Raw genomic sequence first — 23,079 nt, 5'->3', positions numbered from 1 at the left:
AATTTGGTGTCTGAAACTGTTACTCAGATCTGGTAGGTTGATGCTAAAAAGATGATTTTTTTGTAAATAACAATCGTAGTCTGTTAACAATTTTACTTGGAATATAATTAACGGCTATTTTAGCCTGTTTTTGTTTAGGAGTGTCCCTTATATTTAATACATTGGCTAACATAACTCAAAAAGGGGTATATATATATTTTAGGGCATTACGGGCGAGTATAGAAGGCAATTATGGCAGAATAAAAAATGTGGAAAAATTTTGTACATACCTTATTTTCGGTTTAAAGATGCCTTCTAAATCCAAGCTCTTGCTGAAAGGTTGTATGTAAACGGGGGGGGGGGGAGAACATGGGGATGTGCTTGAGACATGGGGAAATAAGTTTGGAAACCTGGGTTACTATTAATAATATATATATATATAAAATTTTGTTTTGGGGAAGGGTATTCTTATGTGGAAACTGGGGCAAGGGTTTACGGAGTGTGGACCGTTTCGGTCATCGTCGGAACTTTGTGGGAATGACATTAGGGCTATGTCAAAGCTGCAAGTTGCATCTGCCAAATTTGGGCATTTGTTGTCGCTAAATGGCCGGAGGCGTGGCTTAATTTGTAAGTTTTGGAACGTCCAACATTCGGAAATTAGGTAGGGGCGGTGGACGTTGATAGAATTTCCATCGCATTTTATGGCAATAGTTTCGGATATTCTAAGCATTGTTTTGTTTTCTTGTTTGTCAATGATTATGGCTTTGTCAATTTGGGGGATGTGTTTTAGTTCAAGGGTGTGAGCTGCAATTTCTGTCTTCCCTGTATTCTGTGTTTTGTTTTTCTTTTTGATGTTGCGATGTTTTTTTGTGTTCAGATATTCTGGAATGGGAATATTGCAATCCCTGAAGTGCTCTTGTAGTCTAGTCCATAATGACCTAATTGTAGAGCCCGTGTAGGTGACATCAGTCTTTTTGACAAGGAAATTTGTAGACTACGTTGTGGTGTTTGAATATTTCTTTGTGAGTGAGAGATTTAGTAGGTTTCAGGAGAGTTGCTAATTTTTGGTTTGTGGTGAATACTAGCTTATAGTCCGTGTTTTTGAAAATGTATTTGTAAGCCTTGTATGTGTTTTGGATGTATGGCAATTTGATGACCATACGTGTCGGGAAGTCTGCTTTTGTTATATTATTGTTAAGACAGGATTTTGCCATACGGTTCACGTAATTTATTAGATGTGGGGTAGTTGCGATTTTTGAAAACCTGTGTTAAATACTTGAGCTCTGTGTTAAGAAAATTGCTGTTGGTTGAGAATTTGTATGCATTGATAAATTGTGATAGGATGACTGATTTTTTAACAGAATATGGGTGGTATGAATTGAAATGGAGGTAGTTTCCGACATGTGTGGGTTTGTGGAATATCTTCGTGGCTATTCTGTTATGGCTTCCGATTAATATAAGATTTAAGAAATTGATGGATTTGTTCTGTTTCCATGGTGAATTGTAGTGTGTTGCTAAAATCGTTGAGGGATGTTTGTAAGGCGGAGATGTGTGAGGGTTTGCCAATGCATAGAATATCGTCTACGTATCTGCCATAGAAAGTGATGCCTGGGGGGAGTAGAAGTGATTCAATGTGTGCCAGGAATAATTCCGCTAGTTGTCCACTGATGTTTTGGCCCATTGGGAGACCGAAAATTTGAACATAAAAGGAGTTGTTGAATTTAAAGAAGTTGGCGGATATTGTGAGTTTAATTAAACTAATGATGTCATATGGTGTTAATTTTGTGCATGTGTGTAGGGTGTGGTCCTCAGAGAGTAGTGTGTATATGATGTCTAAAGTTTTGGCAACATCCACGTTGGTGTATAATGAAGTTGCATCTAGTGAGGAGAGGATGTCATCCTGGGATGGAGTAGTGTTGCTTAATTTCCAGAATAGGTCATCTGTATTTTTGATCATACAGATAGACATTGTTAGTAGTGGTTTGATGAGTTTGGCAACAAATTTTGATAAAGGAGCTGTGGTGGTGGTGGTGTTTTTGTAGGAGACTATGGGTCATATCGGATAACCATCTTTGTGGGTTTTGATGTTCCCGAACATACAGGGGGGCGCATGTAGTGCGGGGGTTGTGTGTCTCATTGTGGTTTTATCTATTTTGTTTTGACTTTTTAAGGTGCTGTTTATCTGTTTTATGAGGTCAGGGGTAGGATCATTGTAGATTATTTGGTAGGTGTGTTGGTCGTTTAAGACGGCCATTATTTTGTTGTGGTAATCAGTTTTATTTATGATGACAATGATGTCTCCTTTGTCAGCTTTTGTGATGATGATATCAGGGTTCTTTTTTAAAGATAAAAGGGCACTTTGTAAGTTGGGAGTGATGTTGGGTTTTACTATTATTTTGCTATTTATAATGTTGTTTATTTTTTGGAATATTGTCTCTCTGTTTGGGTCATTTTCAAGTTTCGCTTGGATTTCGATGATGATGTCTTTTTTCGGTACGAATTTAGGGGATATCGCGAAGTTAAGACCTTTGTTTAGGATGATGATCTCATCGGGTGTGAAGATGTGGTGTGACAGATTTTTGATGGAGTTGTCAAGTGTGGGTCGTGAGGCGGAGGTGTCGGCAAGATTGGGCACAGTATGTGTAACGTATTTTGTGCCTGTTAAGGCATACCATTTTTTTGTGTGTCGAGCTTCAGTTAACAGCGCGTAGTCGTTGATGTGTGTTTGGGTGCTTTCAGAAAAAATTGCCCATTCTTTAGGGGACATCAAGGTTTTCAGTCTACGTTTTGTATTGTGGATGTAAAAATAAGCTTGATTTTTCTTTCTGAATCTGTCATGTATGACCTGCTTGATGAGTGCTCGTGAAGCTCGATTGCAAATTTTTTTGTTCCCCGGGAATGGAGTGGTTACCACATACTGTAACAAAGTTTGGCGTGATGCTGTGAGTAGGCAGTGCTTGAGGAATGTTATGTGCGTTTTTTGCATGGTGTATGTGAGGATGGTTTTTTGGTAGTTTACTTTTGTGAAGGTTATACATTCGTTAAAGGTATGACATGAGCCCATGACATAGCCTAGTGTTTGGAGCGAGTGCTAAAACGATCTTATAATTAATTTATTATAATTTTTATTATTTCCCAGAAACTATACTTAATTTTACTTGGTTTTAAATAATTTTCTTTGGTTCAGTATGTTTCCTGACATTACATAGTTTTTACTTTCTCGGTTTCAGTAGGGAAATAGCCTATAATCTCATAATCACATGGGGGGAAATCACAATTTTAGAATGGAAGGTCCAGTAAATATTTTAGGAATTCAGCAGGCAAATGTTTTTCTTATATTGTACATGAGCTAACTGCAGAAAATGATGCTAGTTCAAATGACTAATTTCTGCAACTGACTGTGCATTAGTCTTATTTGCCATCAATTTCCTGATATGTATCCTCAAGGAATGTTCAGGCTACTATAACAGCACTACATGATTTAAATTTACATTGTTAATCTCTGTCAACTAATTTTTCTCCAAATTAGTCTGTTACTTGTCATTATTCCAATATCGTTGTATTTAGCATTTTGTTCTAAAGTACTTCTGACTGTATCAATCCACTTAGACCTTGGTCTTCCTCGGTTTCGTTCCTGACATCAGACACCTGTTTCTGTCTTATTTACCAAGGCTGCTAATTTCAAGATGCTTTTACAGATTGATTGTTTGTTCACCTGAAATTATTTTCTTATCTTATATTCTCCCCTTTTTATTTCTCTATTAACTGTGATTTGTGAGTGCATGCACATGTCTATACATAATATGTAATCAGAACTTTGTTTTGATTCACGCTTGATTATGCTTCATCTCATAGCATAAGGTTTATATACTGGAACTGAAATGAGAACTATAGGGGATAAAAATTTTTAAAAAAATAAATAAAAAAAAGTTGGCCTTCATATAGCATATATGATACTAAAAATTCTCAGCCTGATATCTCTTCAAATATACTCAAACATTTTGCCCCAACATTGTAATTTTCTATATACTAAATTGCCATATACTTATCTCAGTGTGTAGAAGCAAGCATATATATAGCATTTTCCAAAAAAAGGAAGATAAGTCTATCAAACTACTGACCAATCAGCATACCTCAGTCCTCTCAAAATAAATGAGTCATCAACAGTCAACTTCTCCTTTATGTAGAGACCTACCACTTAATGAGCAGCCATCAGTATGAATTCTGCCAGTTAAGCTGACACAATTGACCTCTTGTACATTGCCTGCCACTGTACATGTGCCATGAAAAGCTTTGGAGAAACGTACTGTTCTTGACATTTTCAGATCTTTTGATCACATCTGGCATTGTGGCATGCTCAGTAAATTGCCATCTGGTTTACGATCATGGGCAGCCAACTTTCTGGTGGGTCACTGCATGTTATGGTTGGTAACCTCTTTTTGAGTATTGCAACCTGCTGGAGTGCCCTCAGGCTTGGTAAAGACCTCTTTCTCTTATACATTTATTTATTTATTCATATGGAATTCCTCTTTTTTTGGGGGGGGGGGGGGATGAACCCTCTTAATGAGGGATTTAGTATATAAAGCTTATGACTGGGATTCAAAGTCAACTCTACCTTCCCATGGTGCACCATGGGGTGTTGGGAATCCTAACCATTATCAGACCTGGCCCAACACCATTAACAGAGTTCTGGTGAACACTTCAGAACCCTAATCAGGAGAGGTGTATATCCGACTACAGCAAAGATGCCACTACTGTAACAACAGAAATGGCCCTGAGTCCTGTACAGCCCACACTCCCCTTTCTACAGTGGCAGTAAGGCATTGAACGAGGCCAGGGTGCTTGGAATCTTGCAAATGAAGGCAGACACTGCCTATTAGATCTTTGAAAATGGCAATTGGTATCCTCAATACTTTAACTTTGGCAAGAGACTACAGAATAGATTTATTAATCAAAGAAGGAACCAATATTAACTTAGATATCCTACTAGCAAATGAAACAAAAAGATTAAAAGAACTGACAGCAAGATGGTGCAATGGCTCACAAATACTCCTTGGAGCATCTTCAAGCAATGGCAAACAAGGCAGAGTGGGCTTTATTGTTAAACCTAAGCTCACCAAGTTGATCCTTTTTTGTAACTTATCTGAAAGAATAGGTGTGTTAATTGGAATAGAGAACAATATAACAAAATTAATATCCTATGTTCCAACATCCATAGCTGATAATCAAGAAATAGAAAATCTTTACATGAATCTTGAACAGGTATTAAATTGCAAGTCAACATGCACTTTCATTAGTGGAGACTTTAATGCCAAAACAGAACGCAGAAAACAAAACAAAAAAAAGTCTATGGGTCCAAATGGCCTGGGAGAGAGAGAGAGATTAGCTGAATTTGCTGCAGCTGAACAACTCTTTATCATGAACATGTTTTCCAACAAACACCCAGGAAGAAGATGGACTTGACAATCACTGAATGGAGACATAAAAAATTGAATTGACTACATTTTAATAGACTGTAAAAGACTGATACAAAAGGTGAAACATATTTCAACATACCCTGACCACAGATTCCTCAGATCCATTATAAGAATATACCACAAAAAAGAACAACATATCAGGACAACATCAAACCAAAAGCCCATCCAAACAAATAGACTACCACAAGTTCAGGAAGTACGTAGACGAGACTGAATGGACTATTAAGAACTGCTACATAAATTACGACTACTGAATTTATTAATAAATTCAACAAGTGCAAGAAAAAGTCAAATTCCTGTGAAACAAAAGAAAACTCTCACCTCAAATCATAGATCTACTGAGAATAAATCTGAAGGAAAAGAATTCCAGAAGACTATGAAGCTTTCACGATACAAAAACTAAGAGAAGCAGTGCAGTCAAAAACCAGCCTGAAAAAAATAGAGAAAGACTTAAATTTTAAACAGTCAATTCCATCTCTTCTACAGGACCAAAATGGAGAAAAACATACTAACAGAGGGGAAAAAAAAGATAGAAGAAATTCTGCAGAATTTCTATAATGACATTTATGCAACTAAGTGCCAAGTCTCAGAACCTATCATTCCAAAACCAAGCAATATACCAGATCTACTTCCAGAAGAAATAGAACATGCCCTTAAGAAAGGGCATGTTCTATTCCTCAGGACTTGATCATGCTAAGGCCAGAGATATCTGACAAAGTGGATCAATTATATTCTCAAAGCCTTGGCTTTCAGATTCATGTGGTACTTCAAAGAAGGAAAGATTCCAGTGGAATGGAAGACCTCAAAAATAGAAATAGAAATTCTATTTTAAAAAAAAAAGGGAACAAGGAAAACATAAATTATTGTCCAGTCTGTGTAGCTACTCTCTCACTATAAAATCATGAAAAGAGTAATAATGAACAGAATCCAAAGCACTCTTCAAGACAACTGCAGTGGAGAGCAGGCAGGATTTGGAAGAGGCTTCTCCACAGTAGATCATATCTGGGTCATTTTGCAATTAACAGTAAAATGCAGAGAAGACCGAAACCCTCTGTTTCCTCTTTATTGATTTACAAAAAAGCATTTGATACTATTGAACACAATACAGTCATCAGTCCTTACTGGAAATAAATGTGGATCCTACTAACATCCACATGATAAAAGAAATTAACAAAAACAGGCTACACAAATAACTATTTGGTCAACCTATAAATGTAAAGAGAGGGCTCTGCCAGGGCAATGTGATCTCTACAAATCTATTTACGAGGACGTAGAATATATTCTGAAAAATATAGACCTAAACAGAGGAATAAGGAAAAACTACAAATCCTTATATTTGCTGATGATCTCAAAACCAGAAGATCTAGAAGAAATGGGTGAAAAAATATACACAAACGGCAATGAGATAGGCTTAGAAATGAATCTAGAAAAAAAAAAATGGATTAAAAACATCGACACAAGTGACAGTCACCTTTGTATTACTAACATCCCTGTAGAACAAGTTGGCTTACAGTTATTTAGGACATACAATAAAAATGAATAACATTTTATCTGAACTAGTAAAAAGAAAGCTGCATAGCTGTCATTCAACAGACTAAAAGATGCTTACTGATTCAAATCTTGACATCTCTGCAAAGCCAAAACTATTTAAGTGACATTCTTTCATCACTCGCATACAGATTAGAAACATGGAACATAACAAGAAGAGACTCTCAGGATAACTCAGCATGCAATAGAATGTAGGATTTGTAACATCAGTAAAATCGAACATGTTAGAAATGCCGAGCTAAGAGAGAAAGATCAGGCTTAAAAGATTTAACTGCAGTGTATGAAAGCAAGATGAGATGGGCATGCCACATACCCAGACTCAGGGATAACAGGTGGACATACAGAATACTCATTTGACAACCAAGAATAAAGAGAAAACCAGGAAGACCACCTACAAGATGGGAAGATCCATAAGTGAAATCTATGGGTATAACATGGAAGAGATCATTTGAGGCATCTTTGTGACCTGCACTCATGGAGATATCCTGAATGAAACTCAGGTCCATCAAGGTAATCTTATGACTGTAAATCCGTGTGTGTGTGTGTCATGGGGCTGGTTTCCCTGTTCTGAGGGACAAAAAAGTTTCTGGGGGGGGGGAACCCTCTACCTCCATATGAGACCGACTAACTCACCTTTAGTCAAAAGAGACCATATAAAGCTTTTTCATGCCATAGACAGGAATCGAACCCAGGTTTTTCTGACCAAAGGGTTCAGCTATACCAAATGAGCTACTGAGGCTCTTATGCATAAATGACCTACTCTCAGTCTCCATTAATCTTATTCACAGCTTTGCTGATACTAGTACACTCCATTCATCCCACTCATTTGACAAGCCATGTAGTGCGCAGACATCCCAAACCTCAAGATAGACTGCAAATAGTATTATAGAAACTTTTCTCCATATTGGAAGTTTTTCCCCCACTTGGTTAGACTATAAATTATATATTTAGTTTAATCCTTTATCCAAGTGTAAGCAAACAAAGTTTGCTCCTGAAGTATCTTCAGGACTGGGGCAACTCATGGCAAAAATAAGTTCTCATCACTTTCCTTAGTATCCCATAATGCAAAGCACATCTCCTTGCAGACATGTATAATGCTATGCATTATGGGAAGGGTCACTACCTAGACCGGTTTCGACCTTTATTGAGGTCTCTTCAGTGAGAGCTAGACCAAGAGGTGATACCAAGTTTGAAGCAATGCACAACTCATATTTCCATATGTCATTTGCCAAAAAGTGTCACCACCTTATTATTAAATTACTCTGGATTAGAGAAAGATGTTGGAAGTTTTTTTTCAGTTGTTTTTTTAGGATTAAAAAATGGTCAGTATAGTTTCTCACGACTCAACTACTCCATTGAGATTTAAGTTCTGAGAAACTATATTGAGCATTTCATCATTTAAGCTTCTGTGGAGATAGGACATTCTAGAAATATGTTATCTAATATTGACACAAACAAAAATGCCAAATAGACTGGTTTCTTTATTTCAACTAGTTTTGTGAAATGCTTTTTCACTTCATCAGGAAACAACATGAAATTGGTCAAAATAAAACATAGTTTCTATTCGATATCTTTGCGGTTAAATACTGGATAACATATTTCTAGTATGAGGGTGGTCTGAAAAGTTCTTGGTCTCGACCATAGATGACAACACTGTGGACAAGATTTTTTTTTCCTAAGTTGGTACATCTGTCATAAGCATCCATGTGAAATTGCAAGTCATTCTATCAAGTAGTTTGTTTTATACAGCTGTCTGAAGCAAAAGTGTTGTCTGTATACCTTGAAATGGATAAAATTGAATATCATGCAGTTATTCCGATCTTTTACGCCGACTAGACGGAAAAATTCATGAGAAAAGACTCGGTTTGCAGAAGAAAAAAATCATCCCATCAGGACAATGCACCTGCCCACAAAGGTGTTTTGGCAATGGGAAAATTAAGGGATCTTCACTATGAATTGTTGGAACATCCACCCTATTCCCCAGATTTGGCTCCCTCTGACTTTCTGTTTCTTCCGAAAACTAAAACTCTTCCTCACTGGTCAGCATTTTTCTTTGAATCAAGAGGTGATTTCAGCTGTAGAGGAGTATTTTGCAGATCTGATGATTCTAAAGGTAGACCATGAAAAGGATTTAAAAAAAGTAAAAAAGATTTTAATGGCATGAAAACAGAACAATGAGAATTAAATAATAAATATGGGTTTAAATATTTGGAATCTCACAGAGACATCATTTAGAATACAATATAAGAATTGTAACAGGGTTCCATAAACTACACCAAAATTAAGTCAAGAGGTATTAAAGACCGGAAATTATATTCCGGTCTTTAGGGGGGGGGGGGAGAAAGTTAACTGATAGGCAGAAAGTTAACACTTCCAAGTTTCCTAAATCTTGAGAGGTTCCACACAATAATATTCATTGCTATTTGGTTGGTCTTTTAAAATCTACTGATGATTCTAAAAAATGTTTTTTTTTTTCATTTGCTAAGGTGAAGCATAGTAATCCCCACATCCCACCCATTTGATTCTGAGCAGGGTTTCCACCAAGGCATAGTCAGTTAGATCTGACTGATCATAATTGTGGCAACAAATATTATGTTCTTCAGGATGGATGTTGAAGAGTTTGTACATAACGTGACAATTTACAAGAACAAGGACCTTGTATACACAATGAACTAAGAGGGAAGAGAGGTGATCTTTGGAAGAATGGATAGAGACAGCCATCTTCAATATGCAGTTTGAAAAAGAGTGCAGAGATCAGGGGATATAAGGAATTGTAATAGCGTTTCTGTAATCTGTATGTTGAGAGGAGCACAAAATTTTGTAGCAATTTTGTTATTTTTGTTTTATTTATTTATTATTTTCTAGAATTGTAGCCATCAGATAAGGTGAACAAATAAAGATGGGTTTAGCTAAGGGAAGCCTGGACAGAGCAGTGGTTGGTGGCTCTGTTAACAAGAGTTTTCATGATACCCTATTGTGTGTGTGGGAAAGAGGAAAAGTTTGTGAATATACCTAATTTGTGTGGATAGGTTTACTGTAAACTTGTATTTAATTATTTCACCATACTGTTTTCTATTCAACATCAGCATAAGCTTTGACACTTAAGCTTAAATACATTAAAATAAAGGCAGTGAAACTTACGACAGACTGACAGGAAAGAACTAAAAAGAAAAACCATGACTGCAAATAGGTCAATGGTATTTGAGTAGGAGGCATAATGTATAGCATTTGCAGTTTGTAGACACGTGGAGTAAATTTTATAGACAAAAGGAGTTTGTATATGATGGCCTGCGCTTGAAATGGATTTTAAATTAAATATCTCAAGAAAGTTATTTTTAGCAAGAGAATGGAAATAGACATCCAGGAAAACTATTACTTGATCATTTCACCCTTGAAGTAAGTGTCTTAAGGGTCAGGAAATGCTCAACATACAGGGTGTTCTGAAAAGTTCTTGGCCTAACAATGAAAAATCAAATTAATAATTTCAAAATTATTTTTATTTTTCAACAATAATCTCCCTTAAGATTAATATATTTATTCCAGCGATGCTCCAATGCCATTATCCCGTCCATGTAGTGATTCTCAGTGGTTCTAATTTATTCTTATTGCATTTCAGTTATAAAAGTATTAAAAATCTAATTTGAGGGTTGCCGATGGCAGATCTTAAATAAGTAACACAAACAGTTCACCAATAGACTTCATTCTCTTGCATAATGATTTTCAGCAAATCTTCAATTTTGAAAGTAAAATCATGCTAGAAATGATCCTAGTTATCATGTGACATCAGTTTCTTTATAGTATTTTATTACTCATATTTTTGCATCAATGGAATTCTTATTGAATTGGTTTATTTTGTGAAATAGCTTCTCTGGACAAAAAACTTGAAGATGAATACAGTTCATGTCAGTGATCTGTGCCGAGCAATATTGCATGTATGTTTTTGTGGAAAGAATGAAGAAGTGTATAACGTGGTGGACAAAGGAGACACTGGTAAGTTAAAATTCACTTAATGCTTAAATCATAATGACTGATTCCTATACAATGTATAGGAATCAGTCATTCAGTCTGCTCTCTAAGGAAATAGTTCAGTAACTGAGAGAGAGTGTAGATAACTAGATATTGGGTGGGGAGTTGCAGAGCTCAGGCACTGTTCACCAAAGGCAGCACTTGTTCAGGTGACTCAATCTTAAATATCTTCTATAGCAAATTCCTTAAACACAAATTCTTTTACCATTCTAAAGTGGGATGAAAACAATTTAGTGAATTTTGATGCTACCAAAACATAATCTTGTCTTATGTTTTGTCCACATAGGCAGGATCATTCTTAGAAGAAAGATCCTGCCTATTGTGGACACATGTTATATGTCCATATATATAATGGCCTCATGGACCTCCTAAAAGAAAAAAATAATCCTGTAACCTCCTTAAAAAACGATTTTTTAAAGAGGCTACAGGAAACAGTTTTGGAACAGTGCTTCTCTTTTGCTCAACTAATACTTTATAAATCTCTAATCCCCTCCAACCTTAAAATATTGTTCTCACATTTGGGCTTGTGCCAGAAATTTCTCAGAATGCTTGACTATATTCAGAAGAAAGATGCTCACTTAACAGGTGATCCCCCCTCCCCTTACTGTCTTTGCCAGTCATCTGCCCATAGATGTTGTGTTTCTAGTTGTCTTTTCTATGGGTATTGCCATTCCCATTCCTCCACTTTCCTCTAATTGTGTATGACCATGAGCAGCTGTTAGTGAGCATCTGTATATGGTTAAGCTCAGAGCTCACCAAACCTACTTCTGATGCTCTTCCCTCATTCCATAATACCTCTGTCTTTTTGAAAGTCTTCCTCATGCTGTTTTTTCCCAACAAATACAATCATCTGCTCTTCAAGAAACATACCATATGATTACTCGTGGTACTGTCACGTTATAGGTTTCGAGACCTCGTGTGAGGTTGATAAAAACACTAGTGGAATATCAACTGAACAAGAATGGACTGGCAATTTGGGATATAGCAAGTATAAATGGAAAAGAAGTGATAGGCACCATAAACATAAGAAGTATAAATGGAAAAGAAGTGAAGCTTGTAGAAGAATTAAAGAGGTGTCAATAAAATTGATGGTACTGAAGACTGAGATACTGCGAAATATTAACCTAAATGTTATGCTCTGACAGTCATTAAAGAAAGGAAGGAGTACTTGGTTATGATAAGTTTATATTTGTTAATAGAAATGAATTAATTAAAAGATAAAATAACACGGGTTTTTGTCAGAATGCTGCTCTCTTAAAACTACAATATAAGGCCATCTGGTTAAAGAATAAAACATGAAACTTCTACATGATAAGTAGTGTATAGAGATAGTAAGGCTAAGATTTTTAGACTAGAATACTAAAATTTTGCACTGAACTGATAACTGAACTAATCCTCACTGGAACAAGTCTTCATTCCCCCCCACATACACACACCTGTATCCAAGCCCTAATTCTTGGAAGAAATTTGCCTCTGCTGTCCATGATAAAAATCCAGCTATTGTGCAGTGACTTAAATAAATAAATAAAAAAACTCCAGCTTCTCATTCAGCTAACACAACAGCTAGAAATGTGTAAAAAAATTTATCAATGATTTCAAAACAGAATTCATAAGAATGAAATGCAATAAACTCTCTTCCTGCTCAACTGGCAGTCAGGAAAAGACTGACCTCTTGGCATCAGTTTTTTTCCCCTCCAACTCTTACTGGATAACAAGCAAATCACCTCCCATACTTCCACAAACTGCCTACTGCATGCCTCCTCTGAACTTTTCGCCAAAAGAACATCAGAAAAACACACCTTAATCTTGATACTATTAAGGCCCTCCTGATCCAGATGGTATTCCTCTAGTTGTACTCAAGATTTGTGCTCCAGAATTTGAAAATCTTCTGTATCATCTATATAAACTTTCATATTCTATTGGTATCTACCCAACAGCATGGAAACAATCCCACATCCAGCCTGTTCCCAAAAAAGGGAGACAAAAGTTCAGCCATCTAACTATCTTCCCATTGCTCTCACCTCAGTATTTTTAAACGTGATGGAGACGCTATGAACAACCAACTTCTTCATTACCTGGAGGCCTAACAGTTAATTAGCAATCACCAATATGGATTCCACCATTCTCTTTCTACAACTGACCTAGATAATCTCACCCACCTTGGACACAGGCCACAGAAAGATTCGGAGGAACTTGTGTTTTCACTCTTGATATTTCAAAGGCATTTGATTGTGTCTGGCACTGAGGCCTCCTGAGCAAGCTGCCATCTTATGGCTTCCCTCCTACACTCTGTGACTGGATTGAAAGCTTCCTCACTGGTCGTTCATTAGGTGTCATGGTGGATAGCTTCCTCTCATCAGATTTCTCCATCAATGTTGGAGTGCTCCATTTGTGGGGTAGAAAGAATTTTATTTCTTCCAGAATATTTTCCTGTGAAGTAAATGCACAAAATGCAGTTAGCTTCATATACATTTTTCTATTTATTTAATCATTTCTTCCTGATAGTGCCTAAATTTTTCCACATGCATGCACACACACATAATACAAGGATGGGTATTGAGTTGCCAGATGCATTTATTTCACTTTGTGGTGGTTTATCGTAGTCACTTCTGATTATTAGTCTTCTATAAGTATTGTATTATCATTGGGATAGAAAAAAATGGCATAAGAAATGGCAAGACCATGTTTTGTGACATTGAACATGGCAAAGTTGTCCTTGTCCCATTGAAGGATAGTATATAGATCAGTGTTTAAGGTACTAGTTGTAGGTGATCTTGTAGCTTGGGATGTCAGAGTACTGCATGTATGAGTAGGATGAGTGGAGATTACTATCGTCTTCAAAGCTGTGGATAGGATTAGTGATTATTATGAGTAGGTCATTTATGTACAGGAGAGTAGGTGATAGGACAGAACTTTGAGGCATCTACCATGACTCACAGAGAATGACCAGAGAAAAAGCTGCCTACCCAATTACAAAGGGTGACAGGGAGACCAAAGGATGGCATTTGTTTAGCAGGTCTTGATGCCAGACACGATCAAAAGCAACTACACAGGTTTCTTCAAACCTTTCCACGGCTTGTGTCCAGTGGTTGGTTTTGTAAGCTATGAGGACAGCTGTAGATATTGAATGGTACATGTCGTACTGATGGGTGCTGATTAATTGGTGGTAGTGAAGGAGAATTGGCTGATGATGACTTTCCATTATTTTGGAGAGGGCAGAGGTGATGGCATTTGGTCAGTAATTTGATGGTAGACTTCTGTTGTCCTTTTTTTGGAATAGGATGGATATGGGATTGCTTCCATGCATTGGGATAAGTATCAGATATGTATAATAAATTTAGAGATGATCCAGAATGGGTGTTAGCTTTTGGAGTGTGGTTGTGGATCTGTTATTTCATTGAAAAAGAAAGGAATGAAATATCTGCTCTAGAAAATAAAATCCAGTATTAGTAACAGAATTGACAAGAGGTATGTGGGGAGCAAGCTCTAATTATCTGAACATAGAAATACCCACAAGGTCTCAGTATCTAACACTAGCACACAGAAGGTCATTAGTGAATGATGCTTGACAATTAGTTCAAGCATACAAATTAAGCGTTTAAAATTTTTAGTAGCTTGAATTGAGGTGCATGAATGAGTATCAGTCCTTGACAAAATATAACAACATAAAAATTTGATATACAAGTTAAGAATAAATTCTTGAGAGGAGACCATTCTTAAAAGGTTTTGATAAGACATTTTAGATTGATATTAGCTGAGTCATTCAAAGCAAATTGCATTTGCTTTAAATGTTGAGTTTTTTCCAGCATTATCAACTGGCATTATAGCTGGCCTGATTGACTGAGTGGTTAGCGAATATTTACAATGTATAGCATTTAAACCAAATTAAACTGAAATTAAAATATTATCTGAACAAATCAAATACTTATACGATCTAAAAAATTAAGTCTCATTAATGATCACAAATTTACAGAGCCTCCTATTAGTTTGAAATTTTTTGTGTTTGTGTTAAAATAAAATACTTCTGTTTTGGGGAGGAAAATGTCTATATTTTGGGAAATTTTTTTAAATGTCAATGATAATATGTTGGGGTTAAAAAAATATATATACTTGCATAATATAATTATAGTAATTTTAAGTAATTTAATTGTAATTTTTTTTCCCCGACAATTGACATTTATTGTTAGCCAGCCCGCCAAAATTTGGACTCAAAGATTGAGAGCATACAACCTTCATTATGGCAGAAAGATTGATGTCATTTAGTCTTGATCTCCGGGCTGTTTTGTTACCTTTCATACATGAGAATAATTGTTCGCATAAATAAGTGCTTCCAAAATAACATAGAATATTTGCTGCAAATTTTTTTTTATTTCCAGATATTTTTTGACCTAAATAAGTGTATGTTTTTGGAACACTGACTTCTTGGTATTTCTCTTTTAGAGTGGAATCATTTTGGAAATCAAAAGTTCTATTTGAATACAATTAGGAACATTTTTTGAAAGGAAAAAGGACCTGTAAAAAGTGAAAATACTTATCCTTAAAATCTTTAAATCACCTATGAATTCTTCTTTAATCTTTTCTATTTTGGGGACAATATTGATGTGATCTTGTCTGAAAGATAAGAAAAGTAATTTAGAATATTCTCTTTTAAATGATTTTGAAACAAAACCAATTTACATCTAAAACTTGCCAGTGCATCATATACAGGTATCCCTTTATTAAGGCGATTAATTAACCCCTCGATGTTACTGCGTTAATCAAATATAATAATCTATGGTAAAAATTACAATTCGTCCGTGATTGATTACGTATTAATAATTTGTTTTATAATGGTACTCTTTTAGGAAAGATAAAAAATTGAATGCAAAGTACAGGTATCCCTCGATTAACGCAGTTAATTAATCCCCCGATGTTATCGCGTGTATCAAAATCACTTTAATCAAATCTAATAATCAATGATAAAAATTATAATTCGTCCATGATCGATTACTGTATTAATAATTCATTTTATATGGTACTCTTTTAGGAAAGATAAAAAATTAATGCAAAGTAAATGTTTAATAAATACTTGTACCTACATTATTTACTGCAATTTTTTTTATCAAAAGAAGTTATCAAGATTCGTTTCAACAGTTTTAGTTTTTTCTTATCAGCATAAATTCACGATAACAAACAAATTGACTCTTTAGACCGCGGCAAACAAGCAATGAAACATAAAGAAAAATCACCAAATATAATACATGATTGTGCAAATTAAGTTAATATTGAATCCAACATTATTTCATAGCCGAATATAGAGACTACAAGAGTTTCTTGCTGAATATATAGAACCTAAAAGTTTCGGCGGATGCTAGCATAAGCAACCTTATGAGCAACTCATAGTAAAGATGGAGTAAGCTCCAGATCACTTTCCTTAGTAGTTTCCACAAATGTAAAGCACATCTCCTAGAGGACATGTATGATAACTAAGCCTTTGGCTCTCTATTTCAGTAATACATGGTTTATTTATTATCAGTTACAATCTAGAAATTATTGAACAAAGAAATTAAAAATTAAAAAAAAAAACCATGCTATACTGACATCGGAAGTCGCGGTATCTCTCAGATACAATTTACTGTCGAATATCACAAACATTTACATAACATGTGTTAAACCAAACTGGCATCAAAAAAGTGCGGAATATCGCTCGTAACATAAGAATGCACAGCTACTCATGACCTCCAAGCTATACACTGAATTGTGTAAGAATTTTATATTAAACATTTTGCATATATCTGTCAGATCAACTGCGAGCTCCGCAGTGTTAAAGACGCATTAATCAAAACTCTTGCTGCATATATCAAGGGATTGCCGCAATTAATTTCGGCGCGTTAATCAAATCCCACCTTAAGCAAGGTATACCTGTAAATGTTTAATAAATGCTTGTACCTACATTGGTTATTGCAATTTTTTTATCAAGAAAAAGTTATCAAGAGTCATTTGAACAGTTTTAGTTTTTGCCTATCAGCATAAATTCTACAATAACAAACAAAATGACTCTCTAGACCTCAACAAACAAGTATTCTTCGATTATCATCTGGATCCATATCCATTATTTGCTGCTTAAGTGATTCTAAACTGCGAAATATTCCATCCAGTTCTTTGATTGTTATCTCCTTTAGAACCTCATCTTCACATTCCATTTGTTTGTAGTCTTCATATACGCGTTGTTGTTCAACATCAAGAAGATTGTTGCTGAAATCATTTGAATTTGAATAATTGTTTAGCATCTTCTGCATCAACACCATCAAAACCAAGGTCTTCACCAATTGCAATGATTTCTTCAACCACGTTGTTCACAGGATTTTGAAAACCACCTCAGGCGCATTCTGGCAAAAGTTTTTTCCAGACAGCTCTCATGCAGCTAGAAGACACTTGCTCCCGCAAATCATGAATGTTTTCAACTGCGTGTTTAATGTTAAAATTTTTCTAAAATTCTTGGAGCATAATCGCATTTTCTCCTGTTGTTGTTGTTTCTTACTGCCTTTGAGAATGTCTTTTTAAGAAAATGAGCTTTGAAAGCTAAGTTATTTCTCTTTCAATAAGCTTCAACTGCAAGACAAAAATAAGACAAACCAATCTTCGAATAGGCTTTCGGTAACCCAAGCCTTCGGATTCGCCCACCAAATTACAGGTAAAGCCCTTGGGTTCTGAGTTCAATAGACAAGCAGTGGCTTTAGTTTAAACTCTCTATTAGCATTCCCTACAAGCATAACAGTTAGGCGATCTTTTGATACTTTATAGCCAGTCTGTGCTGCTTCTTTTTTCGATATCAAATTTCTAGATGGCATTTTTTTCAAATAGAGTCCAGTTTCATCTACATTGAAAATTTCGCAGTAATCATAATCATTTTCTTCAATAATATTCTGCAGCTCAGTTATTTTCACATTTTTAGTCCAGCCCTAGATTTAAAATTTTCAAGCCAGCCTTCGCTAGCTGTGAACCTTGAATTGTCTTCTTTATATTTAGTTTCTTTCAAGTCTTGAAAAGAGGCTTAGAGCTAAGTTGGGCTGTGATATTATAGGCACTAATTAGAATTCTCTTTTGATTGCAGTCTTCCAGCCAAACAATCAACAGATCTTCCATTTCAACCAGTATGCACCTCGGTTATGAGGCTTGCATGTTTTTGCGTGGTAAATTTAAAGGCACGTTAATTAAAACTCTTGTCACGTATATAAAGGAACCGTTGCAATTAATTTCGCCACGTTAATCAAATCCTGTGTTAAGCAAGGGATACCTGTATATGTTTTATTAACTGATCTTTCCCCTGAAGTTAAATCAAATATCCTGTAATATCAACTAAGAATGCTAGATTTTGTATGCATATCTAATCATTAAGAAATGCAACATCATGATTTTTCATTTCTAAGAACAATTGTATCTCCTCTAAAAATAAAAAAAAAATAAAAAAAAAAAAGCTTTTTAGAATCTTATGACAAGATAACACCAATGAATATCTGTGTAATAAATCAAATTCACTCTCCAAGTCTTTAAGAAACTGTGCAGACTGGCAGTGATTGAGGCCTCTGGATTGGATGAAGTTCACAGTATTTGTCACAGCCTTGAGTAAGCTGCTCATTTCCAATACTTTGGAGCACAGGACCTGCTGATGAATAATGCAATGAAAAGATTGCAGTTTTGGAATGTCTGGATACATTTCCTTTAACTTTGCTGTAAGTCTTGGTACAAAACCTTTATTTTTATCTGTTGTTGCTTGGGCACCATCGGTTGTCATAGCTATGAGCCTATTCAGAGGAAGTTGGTATTTTTCCAAAAATTCTCCACACAGCATTAAAAATGTCTTCACCTGTAGTGGTTCCATGGATGGGAATCATTTCCAAGAACTCTTCAGTAATATTTCAGGGAGTCTTTAACTATGAATAGTTTCAAACTCCCCAAATGCAGAGTGCCTTCAACTGTATGTGTGTGTGTCAACCATCACACACACATAAATGACCTTTTCATTGACTTGAAATCCTGTGGAAAGTTGAGTTTTTCATTCCACAGAACAAGCAAATTGGCCAGAAGAATACTTGCCATTCTTCTTCTTCGTGTAGCTTCCAGTTCTCTGCATTAGTCACTTTCCTTTTTGTTTCTGTAGCCATGTGATCCTGTCCACGATCTTATATACTCAAACCATGTCCTTCGTTTTTTACCTCTTGAGCCTTTTTCCATAATTTTTCCTTCTAAAACTGTTAGTATCCTTTGTCATGCTGAACCTCTCAGTACATGTCCTGCCAATCTCATCTTTCTCTGGATCATTTCCTGTAATAAAGATTTCTGTGTTCTCATTCTCTGTAGGACATCTGTATTTGTCACGTGTTCTGTCCACAAGATTTTCAGAGCTCTCCTATAGCACCACATTTCAAAGGCCATTATCTGTTGTCTTACTCTCTTCTTGAATGGGAAATTCTATAAATTTTTGATTTTTATTCAGGATTCAACAAGAATTAGAAAACAATTAAGAGATAGTTGAGCTTTAGTATAGATACTGATTGTGAAAAGAGTACATAGAATATAGAATACAACTTTACATAAAATATTCAGTTTGAATATTTTATGTAAAGATACAAAGCACAAATCTATCATGTCAAGTTTTTCTTTGTAAAGAATTATGTTTTAGTAAGTTGTAACGACCATATCATGTTCTATGTGAAACGTATGTAATCTGCAGTTCAAGGTGCTTGGGCGAGCGTTACGCTTGTGGCAGTGTAAATTATCGGAAAGCGACTCGTGCTCGAATTCACAGAAGAGTCGAACCTAAGGAGATGCGGTGACCCAGGTGGACTAGCGGAAAGGAAGATGAGTGTTGGGAGGGTGCGAAATAAAAAGGGTTTGCTCCCCTTGCAGAGGACTTTTTTTTTTTTTTGATCATCGTTTTTCGCCCTTGCTTGTGTCTTGACCGTTTGGCTTTTGACCTGCTCTCTGTGGATGAGCGGTTCTATTTCGGCTCGTGATGGATACAGGATAGCCCGTAGATGTTCAATATCGGCAGCTGAAGTTTCCATGTACGAGACCGCGGAGACGGTGACGTGGAATAGAACAACCGGCAACGGAACCAGACCAGCACGAACAGATCACCAGCCGTACTGAAGGAGCAGACGAGACGACGCCATGTATGACCACATGTGTAAAGGTAATTCTACGATGTTCCTGACCCAGTTTTCAAGGAAAGAGAACCTAGCACTGTATGCAGAATGTGGACTATCTTGGTAAAGTGCTGTTTTATTCCCCTTTATGTCAATAGAGAAGCATGCTGTGAAATAAGTGTGAATTGCAGTTAAGTATTAATTGTGAACGGACATTCTAGTAAGGAACTTTAGGTGATTAGCGTTTAACTACAAAGGTTTAGCTCTATCAGTAACTTTGTCTCAGATTGTGAATTAGGTAGTGTGTGATAATCATGATTTGTAACATGTGGACATAGCTTGATAGGATAAATTGTGAAGATTAGAATTTGATATTATGTATTGTGTACAATCAATTGAGTGAAATTATGAAGAAGCTTATGTTAGATTTCCAATTAAGTTCTAAATATCAATAATAGCTCCTCACCTGAGTCTGATTTTAATCTAATAGTGAGAATGAATGTAACTATGTTCAAGTTAGTGATCTTAATAAGATGTGCTTTATGTTTTAACCTAAAAATAGCCTGTGCCTGAATTCAACTCAGCACTCATAAAATTTGGAACCTAATGCGTGGTATAATTTAATATATAGGCCACAATTGCAAGCATCATTGAATATAATTAGTTTAGATAATTAGGTGCTGAAGGATAAACATAGGGATAATCACCTCTGTATAATTTCTGAGAGAAGTTCCCTGGTTAAGGATTCCTCCTTACCTAAGGATCCAGACAGTAATTACAAAGGATTTGGCTCCAACAAGGAGATAGGCCCTTTGTCCGAGAGTTCAATACACGTGGTTACTCTTAGTATTTGGCCAAGTAGATAGCTTTATTATTATTATCAAGTAGTAGATAGACTCAGATAACCTTCTGAGTCTAGCACCATAGTTTGTGTTAAGATAGGATTTTCAGGATAGTCAATCTAAGTCAGAATTAAAGTAAATCGATTAACACAAGGAAGAGATAATTAATAGATATTAATAGATAATAATAAAATATAAACATAGTAAGAAAAGAAACAAAAGAACCAACAAAAAAAAAAAAAACACAGGTCTCACTTCCATAACTGGCCACACTAATGTTCTCTTTGTCTCGATACCCACAGAACTGAGCAGATCTTTATTTTTCCAGAAGGCATCTTTAGCTATGGCTGTTATTTTTATTTCTTTATCTTGTTTTCCATCTGCAGTTAAGTAGGTGCCTAAATATTTGTATTCTGTTGTATGTTCAATTTTCATATTGTTTATGGATATTTCTGGCTCAGTTGTTTTCTTTTGAAATTTTCATAAATTTGGTCATTTTTGCATTTATATCTAATCCAAACTCTTTACCTTCTTCGATTATCAGCTACAGTAATTTGATTAATTTGTTTCTGTTTTCTGCTATTAGAATGGTATCATCGGCATATCTAAGATTGTTGTATTTTATACCATTGATACTAATGCCTATTTTTTGTTTTTCAATCTTTCATCATTGTCTCACTATAGATATTAAATAAATTTGGTGAAAGGATATAACTTTGTCTGACTCCTTTTTATTTTCACTTCAGAAGTCTCAGAGTTAAACAGCTGCATTTTCTGTTTTTGGTGTAAATCATTTTTATGATCTTAAGTACATGATCTTCTATGTCTAATTTATCTAATATATTGAACATTTTATTATGTTTTTACCCGGTCGAAGGGCTTCTTAAAGTCTATATGAAGCATATGTACATATTCCTATTTCTTTCAAGTGATCTTTCTATTAGTATTTTTAGTTCTAGGATAGCATTAATGGTTCTGATTCCTCTTCTGAATAAATCCTCTTCAGGGGATTTATTATTAGGAAGATTCTTAATTATGTGTTGTATCTCTTTTCTTGTCGGTAGAGTGGTATCTGTTGTTCACTCAATTCACCAATTAAGGCTCTTTCAATTTCTTTGTTAACAATGGTTAAAATAGTTTTAGATGCATGGGATATTAGGGCTCACATGTCTGTAATTCTCACAATTTTGTACATTATTTTTCTTTGGAATTGGTATGCAGATAGATGTAAAAACTTCAGGTAATTCTTTTGTTTTATAGATGTCCTGAATGGATTTCACTGAATAGTTATTATAGCCAGTCAAAGCTTTCAACAGTTCAGCCAGGATATTATCGCACCCAGGGGATGTATTATTAGGAAGATTCTTAATTATGTGTTGTATCTCCTTTCTTGTCGGTAGAGTGGTATCTGTTGTTATGTTTAACTTAGTGTTGTGTCATGTTATCTATCATGTTACCATTATCATCATCATAGAGATCTGATAGGTACTCCACCCATCTTCCATTTATCTTTTCCTTATCAATGATTATGTTCCCATCTTTGTCCTTGATGTTATTATACTGTGTACGTTTTGCTTTTCTATTAAATTCTTTCACTTTCAGGAATGCTTCTCTGGTTTTGTTCTTATTTTGTAATTCGTCTATCTCGGTGCACTGACTATTTATCCAGTTTTCTTTCAATCTCCTGTATAACTGTTTGATTCTTTTATCCAATGTTTTATATCTTACTTCTTCATTTGCTCCTCTTTTCCATGTTTTTCTTTCCTCAATAAGGTCAATTACTTCTTGTGTTATCCATGGTTATCCAAATATTCATCAGTGATTTCTAGCACATGTTCTGATAGTTACTTGTAGTTTATTCCACTGAGAGGGTGCATTTTCATTTTGCAACTGTGTGAACAGCAGTCCTGAAACATTTTCATTAAATTTTTTAAATTTTACTTTTGGATTTTGTACCCTCTGTAGATCCCATTTTAGGAGTTGTTTTCTTTTAAGTTTAATTGTTTTCAGGTGAATATTCATCATTAAGACCAGTCTATGATCAGATCCAGTCAACATCAACACTTGGCATTACCTTTG

At 35.4% G+C, this 23,079-nt stretch overlaps 1 protein-coding gene across 2 annotated transcripts in view; it reads left to right on the top strand.

Annotated features, from left to right (window-relative positions):
- The window catches only part of LOC150093795 (uncharacterized), a 311,113-nt gene that overhangs the window by 217,391 nt on the left and 70,643 nt on the right, over positions 1–23,079 (top strand). For both annotated transcript variants that reach the window (XM_090412760.1, XM_090412758.1), the window contains exon 9: positions 10,868–10,994. In XM_090412760.1, the coding sequence (XP_090268886.1) occupies positions 10,868–10,994 (127 nt within the window). The remainder of the gene's footprint in view (positions 1–10,867; positions 10,995–23,079) is intronic.

This window comes from Typopeltis vanoorti, chromosome 23 (assembly GCF_054136105.1).
Source record: "Typopeltis vanoorti isolate ZY-2024b chromosome 23, IOZ_Tvanoo_1.0, whole genome shotgun sequence".
Classification (NCBI taxonomy): Eukaryota; Metazoa; Arthropoda; class Arachnida; order Uropygi; family Thelyphonidae; genus Typopeltis; species Typopeltis vanoorti.
Note: the sequence above shows the minus strand (reverse complement) of the source record. Positions and strands in the feature narration are given on the sequence as shown.